Source organism: Corythoichthys intestinalis, chromosome 21 (assembly GCF_030265065.1).
Source record: "Corythoichthys intestinalis isolate RoL2023-P3 chromosome 21, ASM3026506v1, whole genome shotgun sequence".
Lineage (NCBI taxonomy): Eukaryota > Metazoa > Chordata > Actinopteri > Syngnathiformes > Syngnathidae > Corythoichthys > Corythoichthys intestinalis.
Genome location: NC_080415.1, coordinates 10,018,461 through 10,041,335, shown reverse-complemented (window position 1 = coordinate 10,041,335; position 22,875 = coordinate 10,018,461). Strand labels below are relative to the sequence as shown.

Sequence of the window (22,875 nt, the reverse complement as noted above, 5' to 3'; positions counted from 1 at the left end):
AGAAGTAACAGTGCCATTTGTAGACAACTTCTCGATTGACTGCCGATTGATGAACATTGAGACTGTTAGTGATGGTTTTGTATCCTTTCTCAGCTTTATACAAATCAACAATCCTTGAATCCAGGTCTTCAGACAGCTCTTTTGACCGAGCCATGATGCACATGAGACAATGCTTCTAAAGAAGACATATCTTACCAGGTGTGTGTTTTATAGTGGGCAGGGTATCTTTAAACCACTCATAATAAACAACTAGTAGATGATGATGTAGTGTAAAGCGCTTTGAGCACCTTAAGGTGGAAAAGCGCTATACAAGTATAACGCCATAACCATAACCATTGGTGATTGGGCACACACCTGACTTCAAATGTTTGGTAAAAATTGGTTTCAATTGCTGTTTAAGGTTCCTTAGGCAGATTTTCCCCCTTCTGTCATTGTTTGCATGCTATCCTCATTAAAATATGAAAACCTATAAAAGTTTGGGTGGTTTTAGTTAAAGCAGACACTGTATTTTCATCCACGTGATTTTGACTATGATCAGATGACATTTGATGGTGATTTTATGCAGAAATGTGAGAACTTCCAAAAGTTTCAGATACTTTTTCATACCACTGTATAATCAGATACTATGTTTAGGAATTGTTGGAACTGAGCGCAAACTTACCTCAGGTTGGTTTTGTTGTTCTTTGGTAGCTTATCACAGACAATCCACAAAGCCTGAAGTCGTTTGTCTTGATCTGGTAAACTGAAGCGATGAAAAAGCACTGTTTACACATATGTTTTGTTTTCCGCAGGCCCGGCTTAAAAAAAAAAAAAAAAATATATATATATATATATATATATATATATATATATATTTAGGGCCTGCTACACGTAAAGTGTATTTTTTTCAGTTATCATTTGTTTGGGTATTTTATAATATTGCACTGATACGGATAGTCGGATACCAGTATCTGCAGGGGCAGATACGGCACTAAAATGGTGGTATCAGTATCGGCGAGTACCAACAAATAGGGTGCCGATACCATTTACTGGTTTTCACTTGAACGCAGCCTTCTTTCTCCTGACACTCACTACACTGTGTGGTGTGATGACACGTGATCACTTTGCATGTCAAGCAGCTATTGCTATTGGCCTGCTCCAGACCAATGAGAGCGGGCCAATAGCCGCTCTTAACCAATGCTGGGGCAGCTTTTTCATATGGAGGAAAAAAAAACAGGAGAACAAATGTCGGCGCTTGGAAATATTTCAGCATAGAAACGTCGAGTACAATGGCTGCATGCAACATTTGCGGCCTGAATGTTTTGAGAGGTGGAGTTCGCACCTGAGTATAAGTCGCACCAGCCATAAAATGCCCAACGAAGAGGAAAAAAACATAAATCGCACCGGAATATATGTCGCATTTTGGGGGGAAATGTACTTGATAAAAATCCAACACATAGAACCGATATGTCATCTTGAAAGGCAATTTAAAATAAAAATACAATAGAGAACAACATGCTGACTAAGTGTACAGTATGATAACGTTACATGATACATGAACAGCGAAATGCGAACGTGGCCGGTGTGTTAACGTAACATACAGTGCCTTGCAAAAGTATTCGGCCCCCTTGAATCTTGCAACCTTTCGCCACATTTCAGGCTTCAAACAAAGATATGACATTTATTTTTTTTTGTCAAGAATCAACAACAAGTGGGACACAATCGTGAAGTGGAACAACATTTATTGGATAATTTAAACTTTTTTAACAAATAAAAAACTGAAAAGTGGGGCGTGCAATATTATTCGGCCCCTTTACTTTTAGTGCAGCAAACTCACTCCAGAAGTTCAGTGAGGATCTCTGAATGATCCAATGTTGTCCTAAATGACCGATAATGATAAATAGAATCCACCTGTGTGTAATCAAGTCTCCTTATAAATGCACCTGCTCTGTGATAGTCTCAGGGTTCTGTTTAAAGTGCAGAGAGCATTATGAAAACCAAGGAACACACCAGGCAGGTCCGAGATACTGTTGTGGAGAAGTTTAAAGCCGGATTTGGATACAAAAAGATTTCCCAAGCTTTAAACATATCAAGGAGCACTGTGCAAGCCATCATATTGAAATGGAAGGAGCATCAGACCACTGCAAATCTACCAAGACCCGGCCGTCCTTCCAAACTTTCTTCTCAAACAAGAAGAAAACTGATCAGAGATGCAGCCAAGAGGCCCATGATCACTCTGGATGAACTGCAGAGATCTACAGCTGAGGTGGGAGAGTCTGTCCATAGGACAACAATCAGTCGTACACTGCACAAATCTGGCCTTTATGGAAAAGTGGCAAGAAGAAAGCCATTTCTCAAAGATATCCATAAAAAGTCTCGTTTAAAGTTTGCCACAAGCCACCTGGGAGACACACCAAACATGTGGAAGAAGGTGCTCTGGTCAGATGAAACCAAAATTGAACTTTTTGGCCACAATGTAAAACGATATGTTTGGCGTAAAAGCAACACAGCTCATCACCCTGAACACACCATCCCCACTGTCAAACATGGTGGTGGCAGCATCATGGTTTGGGCCTGCTTTTCTTCAGCAGGGACAGGGAAGATGGTTAAAATTGACGGGAAGATGGATGCAGCCAAATACAGGAACATTCTGGAAGAAAACCTGTTGGTATCTGCACAAGACCTGAGACTGGGACGGAGATTTATCTTCCAACAGGACAATGATCCAAAACATAAAGCCCAATCTACAATGGAATGGTTCAAAAATAAACAAATCCAGGTGTTACAATGGCCAAGTCAAAGTCCAGACCTGAATCCAATCGAGAATCTGTGGAAAGAGCTGAAGACTGCTGTTGACAAACACTCTCCATCCAACCTCACTGAGCTCGAGCTGTTTTGCAAGGAAGAATGGGCAAGAATGTCAGTCTCTCGATGTGCAAAACTGATAGAAACATACCCTAAGCGACTTGCAGCTGTAATTGGAGCAAAAGGTGGCGCCACAAAGTATTAACGCAAGGGGGCCGAATAATATTGCACGCCCCACTTTTCAGTTTTTTATTTGTTAAAAAAGTTCAAATTATCCAATAAATTTTGTTCCACTTCACGATTGTGTCCCACTTGTTGTTGATTCTTGACAAAAAATTAAAATTTTATATCTTTATGTTTGAAGCCTGAAATGTGGCGAAAGGTTGCAAGGTTCAAGGGGGCCGAATACTTTTGCAAGGCACTGTAGCTATTAAGAGTTATTCAGATAAATATAGCATAAAGAACATGCTAACAAGTTTACCAAACCATCAGTGTCACTCCAAAACACCAAAATAACATGTGAAATGATATAATATTGTAGTAATAATTTCACACATAAGTCGCTCCAGAGTATAAGCCGCACCCCCAGCCAAGCTATGAAAAAAACTGTGAGTTATAGTCGGAAAAATACGGCACCAACTATGTAAAGTCCCGGTTGCCACTCGGAAGGTGTACTCACAAGCTAATTGCAAGCGCAGCATCTCTTTGGTACACCTTGCGAGTGGCAATCATGACTTTGCATTGGGGCGGGAACTCTGGGTACCTCACGATATGATACAATTTGCAATACAAGGCTCACGATAATGATCTCACGATATGGCGATACAACAATTATCGATACATGGGTCAGGAAATCATTCTAGGATATTCTAAGAAAAATACTGATAGACAGAAAAACAAGCTATTTTCATTATTCTACTGTGAATTGGAATGAGTTAAGCTCTAGTAGATGTCAAATCCATTTGAAGTGGGAGGGATGGCAACGAACGCTGGCACCCCTTCCACTTCAAATGGATTGGTTGTCTATGGCCGTCAATGGCATCCAATGCCAAACAATGACTCGAGAATGTCCCCAATTGAATAGGAAGTGACTCAAAATTAAAAGGAGGTACACCTTGTAAATGCCCTAAAATGAACAGGAAGTGGCCTGTAAATGCCCACAAGACTGGCTGTAAATACTCTGGTTTCAGTGCCATTGACGGCGTTAGACGTCCAATCCAGTCAAAATGAATTGGATGTGTAGCGTCATCAATGGCAGTCAGCGAGATAACTTGGACACTATTCCAATGAAAGATTTTGTTCGCAACCTGTTGGTTCCTTTTCTGTGACATCTTTTTAAAACGATATATCGATTCTTGGTAGGAGCAGATCGATAATCTTTTGGTCGTCAAAGTATCGTGATATACAGGGAACTCCCCGGCGTGAAAGTCGCCACGGAGCTATAAATTGTTTGGGTTTTTTTTTCACTTTTTTGGGGGGGTGGGGAGGTGTCAAACCTCTTGAACTACTGAAATGCAAAGAAAACTGCTTTAGCATTTTTATTTCTACAACACATAAAAAAAAATGATTTTCATTCAAAATTGTATTATTTCAATGATTTGCAAAATAAAAGTTAACAAAAACAGTAATAACCCCAACCTCCATCTCCTAATTTTTATTTTCCTTCATTTCCTCAAATACTAAATGCCAAATCTGAATTTTAACTACTTAAGAACATAGGATGTATATTAAAATTGAAGTTAATGTAAACGTTTACTTTTTTTTTTTAATAACAAAGATATAAGTAACATACATTCAGAAAAATAAGTCCAAATGACTTATATTATGCAGAGTGAAATGGAATACATTTTGAAGATCGCGCAAACATTTGACTTGTAAATCATAAGGTAATGAATAAGTAGCCTAACATAAATGAACAAATATGAGTCCAAAGTGCACATTGACAGCTAACATGTTCTGAACCTCCCCATCAGAGCAAATAAAACTAAATATGATAAATAAGCCTCCTCAACCCTTTCGTTGCTCTTAAAGATTTGATCCATTTTATGTTGCATTGCCCTTTTATTGGTGCATAAATTCAACCTTTTTTTTTTTTTTTGCACATTTGAACCAATCAGAGCTAACTGTCTCTGCTGATCACATGTCAGTATGTCAGCCAATTGAACGGATAAATGAGTTCAGGCGTTTTGCTTCCCTGCATGCATTCGCACATTGACGTGACTCATCATCGTCAGACTCAGATAACTGCAGCAGCTGGGGAAACCTCCATGCCGTCCATGGAATAAAGTTAATAAAAAATATTGGTGGAAACAGATTACACTACACAAGCACTTTATTATGTTTGTTGTTAACACTTGTGTATGTAAATCTGATGTTGGTAGATTGCTTTCTTCCTGGAGATGAAATGCATGTGTGGCAGCTTAGCAATTTTTTTTTTTTTTTTTTTTTTTTTTTTTACATAGCGTTTTGACAGTTGCCGTCATATTTTCGGAATCAAAGTACCATGTACCGGAACACCATTCCGGCCCTGAATCTTATAACGGAACAGGATTCCGGCCCTGAATCTTATACCGGAACTGCGTTCCTGACCGTTCTGGCCCATTTTCACCCCTGGTGATATATCAAAGGGATGAAACATCCTCTTTTGCCCGGACATGTCCACTTTTCACATCCAGTCTGGGGCGTCCGGCAGGGTTTTAAAAATTAATGAAAATGTCCAGTTTCACGGGACCAATTACTGTGTGTTGAAATTAACTGACGCTTTGCACAGAATACTACGATAATGTGCTGCCTGCTTGTGAGGTGCTCCCAGCGCCTACCCAGTGGTTGGTTCTGCTGTGGTCAGTAACAGAGAAAACACACGTCGGAGCAGTCTTCCATCGTCAAGACAGAACAAAAAACTAAAAAAGACTAAAGTGACTTTTTTGTTTGTAAAATTAATATTACTGTGAGGATACAGGTTAATTTACATTATTTCACTGGAAAGAAAAAAGGTTTTTGTTTTCGCAAATACTCAAGAAGCATTTTTTTTTTTTTTTCTTTCATTATTTCATTCCAGTTTTTTTTTTCGTTAATATTGTTCTACTGTTTTAAGAATAATAAAGCCTGTTGAGTAACCTCTGAGAATTTGTGTCTTGTATGGCCTATTTTTTTTGTGAGACTGGATTTTCTATCCAGACGGAGGAGGCACAATTTAAATATATTTAAGTGATAAGGCATCTTTGAGTGAACTTTGAGTATAATTTAAGTACCTCGAGGCCGGGCCGAGTGTCTTCTTTTCCGGAAATCAAAATATGCTCACCTTAATCTATCACCTTTTCGATATATTGTCATACCCCTACTTTCCATAGTTCACTAACTCAGGTCATGAATTCACTAACTATGTAAAGTCATGGTTGGTACTCGGAAGGTGTACCAGCTATATCAAGCTGAAGTAATAATTAAGTCAAAATGGTTGTGAGTGTAAAAGGTTGCAGACTCCTGGTTTAAACGAAGCCTTGCCTGCATGCTTGGGTCCATTCATCATAAAGCTGGTGGGTCATTAAAGGTTCAGGCAGTTCCCTCAGGTATGACTTCAGTGCTCCTGAAATTGCACATTCATAAACAGATTCAGTAAGTTCCTGTTACAAGTAAACTCTAGCAAATAGAAGTCTTAATTCGGTCATACCGGCAACGGCATGAGGGTCAGAGTAGAACTCTTCCAATTGTGATGTCGAACAGTCCAGTGCCGCTTTTAGCTTCTTTAGTTTGGATGCCCCAGCTGCAATTCTGAATAAACCCTAAAACACAAAAGATATTATGGCTATGAGTGTCCTCAAATTACAATAGCATTTGTGCTGTGCCAGCTGTACACAACGCCAGTTGCAGCGACGCACACCATTTAAATTGACCCGTAAACAGAGGCAACCCTCACTCTATAACAGCATGTACCAAACTGAATAGGGCTTTTCAGTTCAAACTCTTTCTTGTACCAACAGACTCACAGCCAGGAACATGATTTATGAGCAAGAGGCAAGTTGACTGTATTGTATTCTAAATTTGTTTTCAAGAGTTGACATTGCTATCTTTTCATTAATCACTGTGCCGGTTTAGCTGCAATAGGAATTGCGTAAACGTTTCCCCTGTTTACACTTTGTCTATCCGCTCATCTGTGCCAACGTATGAGAATGAGCTATTTTGAGCTTGTTGTCAGTTAGCAGAGCAGTTAATCAAGACCACGGCTCCATGTGAGTTTTAATGAGCTGCGTCAGACACTATTTTACTTAAGGCAGCGAAACTGGTGAGCTGTCAGGTTTAGAGAAAATGTGAACTCAATCTTTGCGTACGATGATGATGATGAACTCGCATTCATGCATTTCATGTGTATTTCATTCTACTGCCATTGTCACACAGGATAAAGCCAAATAATTGCGACATAACTATTTCAACGTGACTCAATCAAGATCTTCACATTTGGCAGAACTGCTTATGGCTCCATTACCTCTTCCTTCATGCCAGTCTCTAATAGCATCATGACACATGCTTCTATGGGCAGGGCGATCTCCCTCCCACTTCTTTTCAGGTGTTCATCCAGTGCAGTGCCAAAGGCAGGCTTCTCAATCCATGAATCTGAACACAAAATGTCAAATTCCTTATTGTGACACAGCAGATATTCCACATATTGCACTGCAAAGACTTTTGACATCATGATTACATCAATTCCATTTCTCATCCAAGGACGTATAAAATAATATCTGAGACATCCCTCATCTTGGGCGAGCAAGGTGGTTGACTAGGGTACCATCTAGATGAGAGGGCGCCAAATTTCTTTGACGGAAAAAGAACAAAAAAACCTCATTCTACGCTACCCGAATTTTACAATTCAATATCCTACATATAAAAAAAATATTTTTTAAATTTATTTTCAAAATGACTTCTGGTCTGAATCAGTGACAGTAAGTTTCATCATGAACTGGCTCCTTAAAGTTCTTGTTGCTTCTTGTTTTGCCTGACTTTCACTCTTGTTGACAGTGAAAGATGTGAGGTGGAGTTGTGCATAATCTGTGTTAGCGGCTAGCGCTACTGATGAATGAATGTCTCTCTTCCGTTACTGTCCAATTACATCCAATTCATTTTGACTGGATGCTCCAAAATCAACAGGAAGTTACCCATAAATGCCCCAAAAGGAAAAGGGGGTGACCGAAAATCAACAGAAGATTATGTGAAGTGCCCCAATGTCCCATACAACAAGCCAAAAATCACAAGGGTCACCAGATTGAAGGAATCCCGACCCCTGGCCAAGGGCATCTGGCCACCCAGACCCTGGGTGAAGTTCTAAGTCAGCAGGACAGTGTTTTGTGTTTACATCTGTGTCAGATAAAGTGATAGGTGGAAGAAGTACATGCAGATTCTCCTTATCAGGCATAATACTGTGATAAATTAAGTGACTACTTGTGTGAAAAGTTTTTGCAAATGTGTATTATTTAATGTTACATTCATGATAACGTGGATTTATCCACTTGCTCACATTACCTTGCTGGGCCTGGATGTTTGGCAAGACACTCTCCAATAAAGTGAGTGACTTTCGGTGATATTCGGCTTGAGCTTCGAGAAGCTACAGGAAGTGAAAAGAAGAAGAGAAAATGATGAAGAGTGCAGAATGAGACAAACCGAACAGGAAAACCAGCCTGCCCTGTGCTATGCTTTTAGTGTGATGAGGCAGCTGCGGGCATTCCCACAGAATCCTTTGCAAACACCACTGCACTCACCGTTAAGAAATAGCAGGCATAATCTCCTTCTTTTGAGAAGAAACTGTACATGTCTGCAGCAAGTTGGTCCTGGTGGAAGAGCGACAAGTGAGGGTATGCCAGTATGGTGCAGCTTGACAAGAAACCAGGAAAACAGTTCTTTAAAATTTTAACTGGTGCTTCATCTGGTGTGCAGTATCACGACTACATGAGTCATAAAACCTCCCATAGGAGAAAATGATGAGAGGCAAACACAAGGAAGGCTCTTACGCTTCCTGAGCTGAAAACATAAAATGCGGCGATGACCAAATTCAACAGCTCCAGACATATGCGTGCTGGTGCTGACAGGGCATTTTGAGACATCCGCGTGCGTCAGCAAACTGGGTCGGAAGCCCCAAAAGGTCTTGGAATGTTCACTCGCTGCTGTAATAACTTTTTCACAGTCGTTTGGCCAGACCCGCTGAGGCTATAAAACACCGCCAGCCTGCATATTCATTTAGGAGTCACCTGATCTAACAGTATACACGGCTGTATAAGTCGTCATGTGAATGCAATATGAGACACTTCCACAGCTCTATTATAAACTAAATGGGTGGAAACTGGGAGATAAAAGGAACATGAAGAACACACGTGATCTTTGATACCTTGCAAAGTTCCACTTTGTTCATAGCCTCGTCCACCTCCTCCTTGAGAAGATCAGCTTTGGCTGTCAGTGCTTGAGTGTTTGTTCCTGAGATTATTGACTTGGTCGCCTGCAACCATCTGAGATCAGACACAATCAGATAGGACTTTCCTTAACATAATATAAAGATTCAAAGATATGGAGCGCAAATTCAATATTCATTAACTAAAGGTCAAACTTCTTTTCTTTTCTTCTTCTGTGGCACATTTGTTCTATTTTTCAATTCAAGATGTCAACCAAGATGGAACCAATCTGATTTTAACCCTTAGATGCATAAGTCGGTCAAAAATGACCCGGTGAGGTAGTTTTCTTTAAATATCTTCATTATGTAAAATTGGTATCATCTCATATTCCAGTTGTTCCTCAAAAAAACATGTTTTCGATGTAATGCCATTCACATTTTTAACTCACCTTTTATACATTTGAAGAAATTGTAGTTTTTGCATTTTCTATGGAATCCAATGGGAACCTTCGATTGTAATCAACTTTGGGTGTCAGGATTAAACTAACTGTGGACCAAACAGACTAGGTATTTCAGAAGTGCACCCCTGAGGAAGATTATTTTACCCAGCAAGAGCTGATATGTGTAAGTATTATCTTCATACACTGCTGGCCAAAAGTATTAGCATTATTATTATAGTAGTAGCACCCCTGCAATTCTGTCAGATATTGCTCAATTTCTCCCAGAAAATGTTTGCTATTACAAATGCTTTGGTAGTAATAACTTCATTTATTTTGCTTGCAATGAAAAAACACAAAAGAGAATGGAAAAAAAAATTATAATCATTTTACGCAAAAAAAAAAATGGGCCGGACAAAAATGTCATGGGTCTCCTAGCAAGACAACGACCCAAAACACACTTCAAAAAGCACTAGAAAATGGTTTGAGAGAGAGCATTGGAGACTTCTAAAGCGGCCAGGATTGAGTCCAGACCTGAATCCCATAGAACACCCGTGGAGACATCTGTAAATGGCAGTTTGGAGAAGGCAAGGCACCCTTCAAATCTTAAAGAACTGGAGCAGTTAGCCAAAGAAGAATGGTCTAAAATTCCAGCAGAGCATTTTAAGAAACTCATTGATGGTTACCAGAAGCGGTTGTTCGCAGTTATTTTGTCTAAAGGTTGTTTTACAAAGTATTAGGCTGAGGGTGCCAATACTTTTGCCTGTTTATGTAAAATCACAATAATTTATTATTTTTTTTTTTTCATTCTCTTTTGTGTTTTTTAATTGCAAGCAAAATAAATGAAGATATTACTACCAAAGCATTTGTAACCGCAATCGTTAACTGCAATCATTTTCTGGGAGAAATTGAGCATTATCTGGCAGAATTGCAGGGGTGCCAATACTTTTGGCCAACAGTGTATATTCTATGTGTGTGTCTTTAATGACTGTTGTTAGTATTATTTCTCAGCAAGTTAGCCTACTTCATAACTAGCTTACACTAGCTAGCTAAGTTAGCATTACAGTATCTGTTGTGTGTGTGCTTATTTACTGTATATACAGTAGCTACATATTGATCTATTGAAAACATTACTCTTATGTTTCCCTATCCAAGGTGTCATGGCTGCTAGATACACATATGAAATTGTCCTACAGATGCTGGATAGGCAGTAACGGGGTATGACTTAGAGTGCGAAATCTCTGATGATGAGGACCCAGACTATTGTCCAGGTGGCAGTGACAGTTGTCCACTTGGAAATCCAACTGAACAGGATCAATCTGACTCACAAGATTCCATTTATGTGTCCTCCAAAGAAAAAAGTGTCCAAATCATGGCAAACAGAATGAGTAGGTAGGGCTCTTACTGGAGCAAGTTACCTCCCACCCAGGGCAGAACACAGAGCCACAATATCTTCAGAAGTTGGTCAGGGGCTGCACAAGGACTTAGCATCACTGTCTCACTAAAAAGATGCATGGGAGCTCTTCATCAATGATGATATAAAACAAGAGGGGATCAATTCTATTGCAGTCCTTGTAATTTTCTTTTTCAAAAATGTTAAAAAGGGAAAATAGAATGATATTTCAAAATTAAATAATTTTTGTGTGGTCCTAAATACTAAATGAAATACAAGTGATTATTCTTAACCAAAATGGCATAAAAACACCATTCTAAAATGGGTCATTTTTGACCCACTTATGGAAGAGTGTAGGGTCCAGTCACTTGTGCATCCAAGGGTTAACAAGGATAACCAAAGCACTAATATTCATGCAGACATGAATTAAATAGTAACAACACAGACCTTGCCCTAGCAGAATCGTAGTCCAGGACCAATTTGGCCAACTGTTTCCTCTGTTTCAGAATGTTGGGTATGTCAACCTAGGAGAAATGAAAACCGGGTGTTGAGAATATTTACGTAATTTGTTTGTCAATCAAAAATCTTGATCTGACTAGAAAAGAAACAGTTCTGTTACTGTGTACACAATTATTTATTTTTTTTGTAATCAACAGGTGGTTCTGATTTAAATATTATATATTGAAAAGTAGAGAATAGGGCTGCAGCTATCGAATATTTTAGTAATCGAGTAATCGACTGAAAATTCTATCGATTAATCGCGTAATCGGATAAAACAAATATATTTTTAGGTGAAGAGCAATTATAAATATACATGAGAAAACAAGACATTTCATCTAATCTTGATCCATTTTCAGTCAATCAATGTCTTTATTTTCGATGTATATTGTTGAAAACGGTCAACAATTGCATCTCAGATGTAACTAGAATAAAAAAAGACTAATTCACTGCTTTCACTCAAAAAACTTTTAGATCTTATTAAAGAAAAATAAATAAATATATATATATATATATCTTACCTAAAAATGCCGTTACGCTTGATAACACACATCACTTAAAAGTTAGGATTTTTTTCCCACGTGTTTCAATTGAATTTCTCTTTGTGTCAAGCCATTTTTAAGTTCTAGTTAAGTTTTAAGTTAGTCTAAACTGTAAGTCCTGATAGGATTTGGAGTTTTTGCAGTGTTCAAAATAAATGTATGATACAGGCTGTATTGGAGCACATTAGGGACCAGTGCTACTTGGTGTTTTATCCAGCAATGACTACTGAGCTAAAATTGATAGTTAGCATGATTAAGTTTTTATTTTACACCCTCATCACTCCACAATGCTATGTTATGTTAAAACCTGAATGTAAGACACGTTAGCCACGCATCGACAGTGGTCATAATTAATTGTAACCTAGCCCTCCCCAGGGGTAACGTTACGTGAGCTAGTAGCGACAGTAACGTTAATCTTATTTATTAGCGCTTAGCGCTCTTTATTAGCGCTTAGCGCTCTACTGCTTTAAGATGGCGGCGGTTTACTAACGCTGCCCAGACGCGGCCGAGTCTGTCAAATCGCATCTAGTTCAACATACATGTGATCTCTATGAGACTCAGACGCTACCTGTACCAACGTAGCATCGTGCGGGCTAGTATTTAGCAACGTCGGCGTCGTTTGTGTCGGCTGCAGTAAGTTTTTTTCCCCTTCTTCCTCTTCGCACGTGACAGCGCGTTGTCCCGCATTAAAAGTAGTCCGAGCAAAACGTGATGCTTAGAGCTGTCAAAATAAACGATTACTCGAGGTGAATAAAATTACTCGGATCAGTTTTTAAACTCGAGTTACTCGAGTTGCTCGAGCACTCGTTTCAGCTCTAGTAGAGATGCATGATAATATCGGTCACCGATAATTATCGGCCGATAATGGCAATTATGACGTCACACAGATAATCCAGATAAAACGAAATTCAACTGATAATGCAATCCGATAATTATATACTTGATTTAGCCTCCAAATGTGCGCAATCAACAGTTTTGTCCAATTCTGCTAATTTTAAGGAGGTGTTTTTGTAATGTAGTAATGTGATATATGTTAGGAATGGCTTACTTTTAAAGGCATTTTTGTGCATTTTTGTGTGTTTACTCTCTAAGTAATTGTTGCCAAAAGCTTACCATTACACAATGTCATTGCCATTGTTTAGATGTTGGAATTTACTACTTGTTCACATTTGATGTGGAAAAAAATAGCACTAAATTACATTTTTACACAGTAACATTTGATCTTTGTATACTTTAAAATTTTACATACATATTTGAATAGAATTATCGGCGTGACATCATCGGTTATCGGGTGGAAGGGGCAGGAAATTATCGGTTATCGATATCGGTTGAAAAATGTATTATCTTGCATCACTATTGAAAAGTGCAAAACAGATATTGCAATGTGTTTACAAATATAAACTGTGTGACTGGTTGCTGTTGAGATTTCTGACCTCTGCAAGTTGGCTGAGAGGATCAAGTACGTCTTTCTCTATCTGTAGTTCATGCTGCATCAGTTCAGATGCCAGACGACTCTCTGCGTCCCCACACACCTCCATCATCTTCCTGTCAACACATAGTTTTCATTGTGGGTGTGATCATAAGCACAAAGTGGGAGAGACTACCCACTCTGAAGATAACATTTAAAAAAAAACAATTGATGTGATGCACCGTCCTGAAAGTGGTTGCGAAAACAATGCATTCACTCTCTCTTCCTCATTATTTCCAGACAAACAGGTGACTGCGAACTACTTTCAGAATTATGTAAATTTTACATCCTGTTTCTTGTATTTCATTTTGCCACAGAGAAAGAGCTGATCACAAACTGAAACTGTACAAAGCTTATTATGCCATTGTCAGAAAATAAGACCAAATGAAATGTTTGGGTGACTTCAAGATTCACACTCACTGAGGATCCTATGTGCTATTTAGCAACTAAGGGTATAACAGTTCACGAACAGTTTCGGTTTTGCATGTTCGGTTTAGTCCACTTGCATATCGTTCAGTTGTTTTATGCATTTTTTTCCCCACTTATCCATCCATCCGTTATTTACCGCTTAATCCGGGTTTGGTTCACGAGGGCACCAGCCTTAGCAGAGAAGCCCAGATTTCCCTCTCCCCAGCCACTTCAACCAACTCTTCCGACGGGATCCCAAGGCGTCCCCAGGCTAGCCGAGAGACAAAGTCTCTCCAGCGTGACCTGGGTCGTCCCCGGGGCCTCCCGCCGGTGGGGCATGCCCGGAACAAATCTCCAGGGAGGTGTCCAGGAGGCATCCGAACCAGATGCCCGAGCCACCTCAGCTGGCTCCTCTCAATGCGGAGGAGTAGCAGTTCGACCCTGAGTCCCTCCCGGATGACAGAGCTTCTGACCCTATCTCTAAGGGAGAGCCCGGACACCCTGCAGAGGAAACTCATTTCAGCCGTTCGTATCTGGGGAGAGTGTGGTCACGCCCTGCTTTTACAAGCAGTCGCCAAATTGTGATTGAAATAAATCTTGAGAAAACGACAAAGAAAGTCTAACATTGTGACTTAGCATGTTACTATATTTCGTGGACGCGGAAACCATGTAAAACGATCTCGGGCGCGTGTGCGTAAAAATGGCAGAGACAGGCGGGGCCTCTCCGGGCGCCCATTTCGTAGCTCATGCTCTCCTGGAAGTGGCGACAGTTTGACAGTCCAAAAAGTCATGAAAGTGAAGGCGATGGCGCCTTTACGACTTAGGGTATCATGTGGTTCCTTTTCGTGGTTTAATTTTCCCCTTTGCATGTTTTATATACTCCAGTTCTCTCGGCATCGAGTTGGGAGGTGCCGACCCCACCGCTGGCCGAGCGGCGACCGCTTCACACATGGGCTGCGTTTCAATAACATCTCGCTCACTTGACCTAGGCACTTGCTATGATGTCACACGGAGGCCACTTGGAGGGCTGAGGGAAAGTGAAAAACGTAAATGAAACACACTTGCCGTCGTTCACTAACAGGCTGGACAATCATGGATCAACCACATGTTGTTGATGTGGTGCTATACTGCCTATTCCAAATCACACAAAATATACAGAAACTTATGTGAATAAGACTGAGACTTACTCCGCGCTTCATACGTCGGTACGTGGAAATTATCAGAATTATAAGTTTTGTATCAAATTTTATTTGGGCAATTCATTATTCATTTATTTGTCTTTACCTTATAATTTGTAAACAGATTTGTTGTTTAAATACGTTTAACCTACTTTAAGTTTAGTTGACATTAATTTTAGTTTCAGTCCCTCCAAACGTCATTTGATTGACATGTTTGCATTTATTCATTTTATTTATTTTTCTTTGTATTAATTAATTAATTTATTTATTCATGTATTTTTTTATTTGGCACTCCTGTGATTCCATAGGTCCTGCCATAACTGCCACAGACAGTCAATTTTTTTTTTTTTTTTTTTGTAACAGCAATGATTAATTTTACAATTGGAAAGGCAGTTTGGTATAATATTCAAACACCGTGCTGGCTCCTTAACTCATTTTCTTCTTCTTCTTGGTGGTGGTAAATAAACAGCAGCCAACAGTGTTTGAGCTTTATTATCACCAGCGCATGGACATATTTTCCGTGCACCACTGCAATGCATTGTGGGATATAGGGAGCTTTGGAGTGACCATTGTTGTTGACTCATTCACTAAGCCCTGGAAGGGTTGATCTCACCAAGTTCAATTCGCTGTTTAGGGAAATGGAACAGCCCTTAAGATGTTGGCGGCACAGGGAAAGTGAGTGAGGTCGAATCAAACTGCTATTGAAACGCAGCTATGGTCTACCCTCTTTTTCTTCTGTTGTATTTTCCCTTGGCTAACCAGCTCGTTACATGACCGCGAACTAGTGGATTTAACCGTGAAGGCGTTTGTCAGCAAAAAAAAAAACGCAATGTTACTGGTGGCGCATGAGCGAGTAAATCAAAAAAGTATTCGCGCTGGCGCTAATTTTAGGCGCACAATGCGACCATTTGGTCGCAGTTTGGAGCCCTGCCAATTAAATCAGCACAATTAGACAATGAATGTTGAATCTACATGGAAGAAAGTCAGGTAGATACTGTCAGTGCAACCAGATATGTGCTTTCTGCAGAAAATGTTCATCTCTTTAGCAAAAAAAAAACAAACTTTAAACTTGTATAATTACATTTGTCATGTTCAGTTTGTTCCTCATGAGGATTCAAAGTTTAGTTTAGTTGTTCATTCATACTTTAAAGATTGTATAATTGTTACAGTTGTTTACGTTTTAATTTTGTAACCTCAGAGTGTAATTGATTTGAAATATCACCCATTTTCACAAGTTCTATTGTTTTCAAAAAGTAAATTAAAACAAAACATTTCTACAAAATAACAGCATTTAAAATATTTTTAATGCATTTTTGTGGAAAATGTACCGAACAAAGCACTTAAAAAAATAAAAAATAAATTTAAAAAATTTGTGTACCGTTACACACCTTGTAGCAACCATCACCACTAATGAGAAAGAAAAAAAAAAAAAACATTTGAAATGCCAATAAATGAGCAACTTACCCTATTAAAGATTCTTCGCCAAGCTGGTTTCCACCTTCTACCATAGCCTGGGACAATGCCGTCAGAGGAAGTTTTTTCTGTGGTGGATATGTTTGTGTGAAAAAGAGACAGATGCAAACAATGATTAGCTTCACACTGAGACACTCTAAATCATGGAACAGTCCATGTTCTTATTCAAAAGCTTGAGGTTGAAGCCAATGGAAATATCAAGACTTTCCATTCAGTGAAAAAGAGGGCATTCACAAAGTCAGGAAGTTGAAGTGAGCTTTCTCAAAAGAGGTGGAAAAGTAGAAGATAAATGGGATACAAACATGACCAGGTGAAGTGAATCTTTCAATTGCAGTGTTCTTTACAAGCACCTTCACAACAGGCAAGTTACCGGTATACGTAATATATGTGCCCAACATCCTAATCTACTGAGGAAACTACTACCCAAACAATCATGCAGAGATACTCTAGTAAAAGTGAATATGAAGAGCAAATGTGATAGAACAAGTAGTTTTAAACAGGCCAAAGGGTGGAAAACTTATTTTTCTTTTATTACCTGACCATTTCCTGTATAGAGGCGTGGTACAGACTGTTGTGCATGTTGGGATGTTTGGGGGCAGAAAACACAGAGGATTCATCAGGTCTACTGACTTACTTCTACGTCAGATGCAATGAAAACCGTGACAGATAAAGTTGCCTTGTGCCCTGTAGTACAACACTTTCAATTTGGGGATTAAGACAAGGGTCACCTACCTTTTCTGAAACTCAGCACTTTTTCAAATACAGGTGGTTTTAATACAAATTTGCTCAAAATACCTGAGTCCAATTAGGTCTGCCATGATGTAGCCAAAAAATTCTAATATTTTTTTTGTCCTATTGTCACAATCTTGATTACTTTCATTTTAAATCAATGTTTCTAATGTCTTTTTACCTCGTGGTTTAAAAAATGTGCAATGTCAATAATTAAATACATGAAAAAATAAATAAATAATAAATAAATAAATTGCTCATAAATTAGCGTCTTTTTTGGAAGTATACAGATTTGAAAAAACATTTTTTTTAATTAAATAAACTGCACCTTCGGGGATACTAAAGACATCCTGGATTGTAGAAATTTTTATTTTCCTGTAAACATTACAGGTTCATGAATATTCATTCGGGGAGTTCAACACTGTGATGCGATGCTTATGTTTCTTAGCGCGTCAATGGAATCTTCTGTTTTATATTAGCATTGAGCTAATTAATAGGTTTTTGGGAACAAGGAATGCAAAGTTATGTGCTCCTCGTAGACATCACGATGACTGACTTCTGAGTTTGATAAAAAGTTGACTTACATGTCTTTTCTCTGCATCTGCGCCAATGTGTCCCTGCAGGCATGAGACCATTTTCTTGTGTGTGTTATGGGACACCACACGCACCAACTCCATCCGTCGCTCAATCTATGCAACAAGATATTACAATATTAAGCAAATGACTTCTGTATTTCAGACAATTTTGAGCATTTGTCCTTTTAAGATGCATAACTCAAGACGAAATACCCTTTGGACCGGTGTTGTATTTTCGTCAACAATAACGAAAATATTTCATCGACGTACAATTTTTTTCATGACGATGATGAGACAATGGTGAGCTCAAAACGTGTCTTGGGAGACTAAAACATAACGAAACGAATGCCAATTGTTGTCTGGCGAGACAATGTGTGACATTTTCTTATCGTATGTGTAGTTAGCACGCATCGTAGTAGTGTTTACTCGTGTGACGTGTTACCCCCAGCCCGCCCCACATACACGCTTAATCACCGGTGCTCTTTTCAAGCTCCAGACTTGCCTTTTGTGAAACACATGTCAGGTGTTGCTTAGTAAGTTTTGTTTTCTTATCTTGGTTAGGCATGTGCCGGTATGATATTTTGACGGTACGATAACCGTGAGCAAAAATACCGCGGTTTCACGGTATCATGGTATTGCAATTATAGCTCCAAAAAACTTTGAGATGTATGGGTTAAAAAAAATAACTTTTTTCCATTAAACAGGATTTTTTTTTCAGACCATAGTTGCTAATTGGAACATGAATATATTGTTAAAATAAATACATTATCCATTAAATTTTTTTTTTTAATGAAATTAAACTAAATATAACTTATAGACTATACTCACAACCACAGCTCAAGTTGCTCTAGATTAGAGCAAGAACAAAATAATTTCTATAAAAAAGTAAAAACACTTCTGAATAAAATTTTTTAAAAATTTATACTGCATGACTTTTTTTGAGGGTGGAAAAGCCTAAGTGAAGTTTCGCCATTTTCAGCCACTATGTCAACTCTAGTCTACATGATGTCATGCCTTTGTGTTAAAAAGAACATAAAGAATTCATAAGTTAGTTAAAAATGTATAAGTTAGTTAAAATGACAATATTGTTGTGGAAAGGTTTCATCTAAAAAAACTTTTTTAAAAACATTGGGAGTGAGACCTCTCCTTGATCCAGCGAACGTGGATTTGTGCTTAGGGCAAGATCATCTTTTCTCAATTAACGATCTTTGATGCTATGCCTTTTTCGCCCCCTTCATTCAAGCGAATCAAGCTTGTTTTCTCACTCTGCGGCTGTCACACTCAACGAAGTAGCTATCCCAGCTAAGCCTAGGCTAACATTCGTCTTTGTAAGCTTTTAGTTAGTTTGTATATTGAATTTGAAAGGAAAATGTGTGTTTTGTTTTTGGCGAACTTCTCCATGGTGCTAATCTGTTGAAGCTACTCACATGGAAAAATCTAATTGTACAACATTTTAAATGTATTCATTTTGTATACTACACTTACCACGATTTGAGAGCTCAATAAATTGAAGAACAGTACGCCTTATGTTTGAAGTATTTGTTTTTGGGTTAGCTGGCTGGCTAGCCGATAGCGTCACTTTCACACACAGCAACAAATGGGAGGGGGTGAGCGCTGCTGCGCCAAGCCGCTTCTGGCTGCATTTTTGACACAAGAAAAATAGCGAATACCATACTACGGTCTGACGGAAAATTTTAGTGGTTTTGAAACCGCGACGTTTTCACACCACGGTAAACCGTGAAACCGGTAACCGGCACATGGCTAATCTTGGTTAGATATTCCATGTTGTTTTATTCTTTAAAGGTTTGTGCTGAGTGATCATCACACATTAAAGGTAACTTACAGCATTAGCGTAGCGTTCGCGTTAGCATTTAGCGTGGTGAGTGTCATCTTAAACTTTTGGAAAAAATTTTAGATGCAGTTCGTGGCATCCATCCAGGTGAGTTTAATTAATTGAAAATAATGTATGTACTGTTTTCCTGCTATGTGTGTATTATGATCACGAAGATGGTGATGTCCTTGTAGACTCTACAATGATGTGCTCGTCTATCAATGTTAATTCGAAATTGTTGGAAAACTTTTATTTATTCATTTATTTATGGAGTAAAACTTTTGAAGCTGACAGACGAAAATATTTTGAGTAATTGTCGACTAAAACTAGACAAAATTTAAGTTTTTGTTAACTAAAACTAGGCTAAGACAAACACATTTGAAATAACTAAAATATGACTAAGACTAATAAGTATTTTCGTCCAAAAGACTAAGACGAAAATTAAAAGGGCTGCCAAAAACAACACTGCTTTGCAAGGGCGTAGGTCTAGTCTCAACATTAGTAGGGACTATATAACAGCTGAACTTGCACGTACATTATTTGCTGTGGATGGGACATTAATAAGACCAAACAGATAGGGTGAACAGCGGTCAGGGCCACATTCCGAAGGAATATGGACCTAATCAATTGATAGGCTAAATGATCAATGCAAAGCAAATCTGTATTTAATTATAGAAATTTCACGTGTATTGGTTCAGGTGATACACAGTTTGATTTACACCTTTGTTTCCAAAAACTACTAAGATATAGTACATTAAATGTCTGCATTTTATTAGCAATTTTAAATTGCAGTATTTGAACATTAATTAGATTAACATACACAATAAATACACTCTTGTTGAAAATCTCTTAATTATCCAGGAATCCAAAAAAATAAAAATTTGTCTTAAGACTACTCAACATTGTTTGCCAAAATAAATACATAAAACTGAAAAAACTTCGCAATCAGGGAATAACAAAAATAAATTAAAATGGAGCCTTACTTCAGGTAAAACACTACTGCTTTTATCCACATGCAGAACCAAGCTCAACAAAAAATTAAAGCTTCTTTAGGCTGCTTTAAGACCACATGAATAAAATAAAAATTGGGGGGAATGGGGTAAAACTTGGTTCACTGCTTTTTAGTAGACAGACACATAGGGACATTAACAGTAGAAAACAAATAGGGGAGTACACATCTATCTACAGCTTCCTACTCAAGTTTTGCAGCTTAGCAAATTCATACAGTTTAATGTTATGCTAACTCTGATGCAGGTCGAACTCTCTGTAGCAAAATTAGTGGTGTTTTCCCCACCTTCACAATATTATAGTCTTTTACATTACTTACAGTGGCTGCTGCTGGCCGAAAAAAAAACTTGTGTGTGTGTGTGTGTGTGTGTGTGTGTGTGTGTGTGTGTGTGTGTGTGTGTGTGTGTGTGTGTGTGTGTGTGTGTGTGTGTGCGTGTTGGGCAGGCATGTGCCGGTATGAGATTCTGACGGTATGATAACCTAAATAAAAAATATCACGGTTTCATGGTATACAGTAAGGCCTAACGGTATTGCAATTACATAGTTTGGGTTAAAAAAAAAAAGTTTTTTTCCATTGAACACGATTTTTATTTTTCAAAACAACATATTAGCAAATTGGAACATAGGTATAATGAAATATTCTAAATAAATTTAAAATGCAGTCCTTCAGGTGAGCCTAAACCCTCAGCCACAGCTCAACCTTATTTTCATCAGAACAAAAATAATTGAATTATTGTCTAAATTCCGTATTTGTTTTAGTGCCGCTAGACACACTAAACATGCTGGAGTTAACTCTTGTAGCTGGTTGGAAACGTTTATAACAGTGTTTACTAACCTTTAATTTTGTATAAAGCGACGGTTGGTCAAGTAAATGCAAAATCATATTGGAGGTATTGCCTCCTTTGGCAGCCAGCCTCTGCAAACATGTTCTACATGTCGGTTGGCCCTCTTCCACAGCCGCGGCCGTCTGTAACCTCTCTATAGCTGAAGTATTCCCATACCAACAACTTCATTTTTCTCCGATGATGGAAAAGTTCAGGTGTTCACCTCCTCCAGCCCTCGTGTAGCACAGCTGGCTCACTAAGCAACAACCGGAGGAGGAGAGGTAAGCCCTGCAGCTGCAAGCGAAGAATTTCTACATTTCGGACATAAAAAATGGCTAATACCGTAGGAACGGTATGACGTAAAATTTTAGTGGTTTTGAAACAGTGACGTTTTCATACCATGATATACCTTGAAACCGGTAACCGGCACATGTCTAGTGTTGGGTCAAGTCCTCAGTCAATCAAGGGTGTGTTTAAGGGGAAAAAATGGATTCAGCTGGTGAAAAAGCATAAATGTAAGTCTGAACATAATGAAAAAAAATCAGTTAATAAAGGTAGAGTCAATTCTATTCTTACAACATAAGGAAAGATGCAAATAAGGTTGCTTAGAAGTAAGTGGGGATAATTTGAGCATCCTGAAAAGTTGGTAGTGTTATGTTCCTACCATCCAAATGCAAACCTACGCCCTTGCTGCTTTGGACAATATGCTGTTACGGTTATGTTGTGGCGTTAAAAGTGAGCTGACGGCTATAAAGAGATTGAGAGTTTAGCAAAATTGAGTGAAGTTCAGAGTTCAACCCTGATTGATAAGGACAGCCCTCACAGAACAACAATGGAATGTTATCTTTAAAGCACACAGCTCATCGGAAGTGTTTCCATAGCAATGGTCACTAGGCTGTTAAAAGGGCTGTGGCGTTCATGAGTGTTAAAAAGCCGTTGAGGTTATACAGGCTTTCTCCTGTCTGCAGTGCAGTGACACAGATCGACTCTGTGTTTGAGATATAATACTGTCATTGATGAGGCGGTCAATGATGAGAGTCAGAGGGATTTTGGTTGGAAGCCAAGTGGAAGTTGTTCACTGTCCTTTCGATACCAGGTGCTTCACTGGGATGGCCAGTGTCAACAATGTGCACAGCATTTTCGTCATTTTTTTCACAAGGCCAGAGTGGACAGAAAGGATATGAAAATGCTTTGCAAGTTCACTCCTTTATCACAAAATCTGCCACCACTGAAGAGAAAGAAAAGAATGCCGGGCTAAAACAATGTACCATGAGAACATTGATATCTGGAGGGCAAGCAGTACAGTATTGGGGGTGTGGGGTAGATGCAATAGGGAGGATCAACCAAATACCAGACA

The 22,875-nt window shown here is 38.7% G+C and overlaps 1 protein-coding gene across 7 annotated transcripts in view; it reads right to left on the bottom strand.

Moving 5' to 3' along the window:
* Nucleotides 1–22,875, bottom strand: part of arhgap17a (Rho GTPase activating protein 17a) — a 74,903-nt gene that overhangs the window by 18,433 nt on the left and 33,595 nt on the right. For 5 of the 7 annotated variants that reach the window (XM_057825802.1, XM_057825798.1, XM_057825803.1 and 2 more), the window contains exons 3-14: nt 17,865–17,969; nt 17,087–17,119; nt 16,543–16,619; nt 13,458–13,569; nt 11,432–11,508; nt 9,155–9,272; nt 8,532–8,600; nt 8,296–8,377; nt 7,265–7,392; nt 6,452–6,563; nt 6,286–6,367; nt 662–742 (exon numbers count right to left, since the gene is read on the bottom strand). In XM_057825802.1, the coding sequence (XP_057681785.1) occupies nt 662–742; nt 6,286–6,367; nt 6,452–6,563; nt 7,265–7,392; nt 8,296–8,377; nt 8,532–8,600; nt 9,155–9,272; nt 11,432–11,508; nt 13,458–13,569; nt 16,543–16,619; nt 17,087–17,119; nt 17,865–17,969 (1,076 nt within the window). The remainder of the gene's footprint in view (nt 1–661; nt 743–6,285; nt 6,368–6,451; nt 6,564–7,264; nt 7,393–8,295; nt 8,378–8,531; nt 8,601–9,154; nt 9,273–11,431; nt 11,509–13,457; nt 13,570–16,542; nt 16,620–17,086; nt 17,120–17,864; nt 17,970–22,875) is intronic. The other 2 variants (XM_057825800.1, XM_057825799.1) reach the window with 1 other exon arrangement.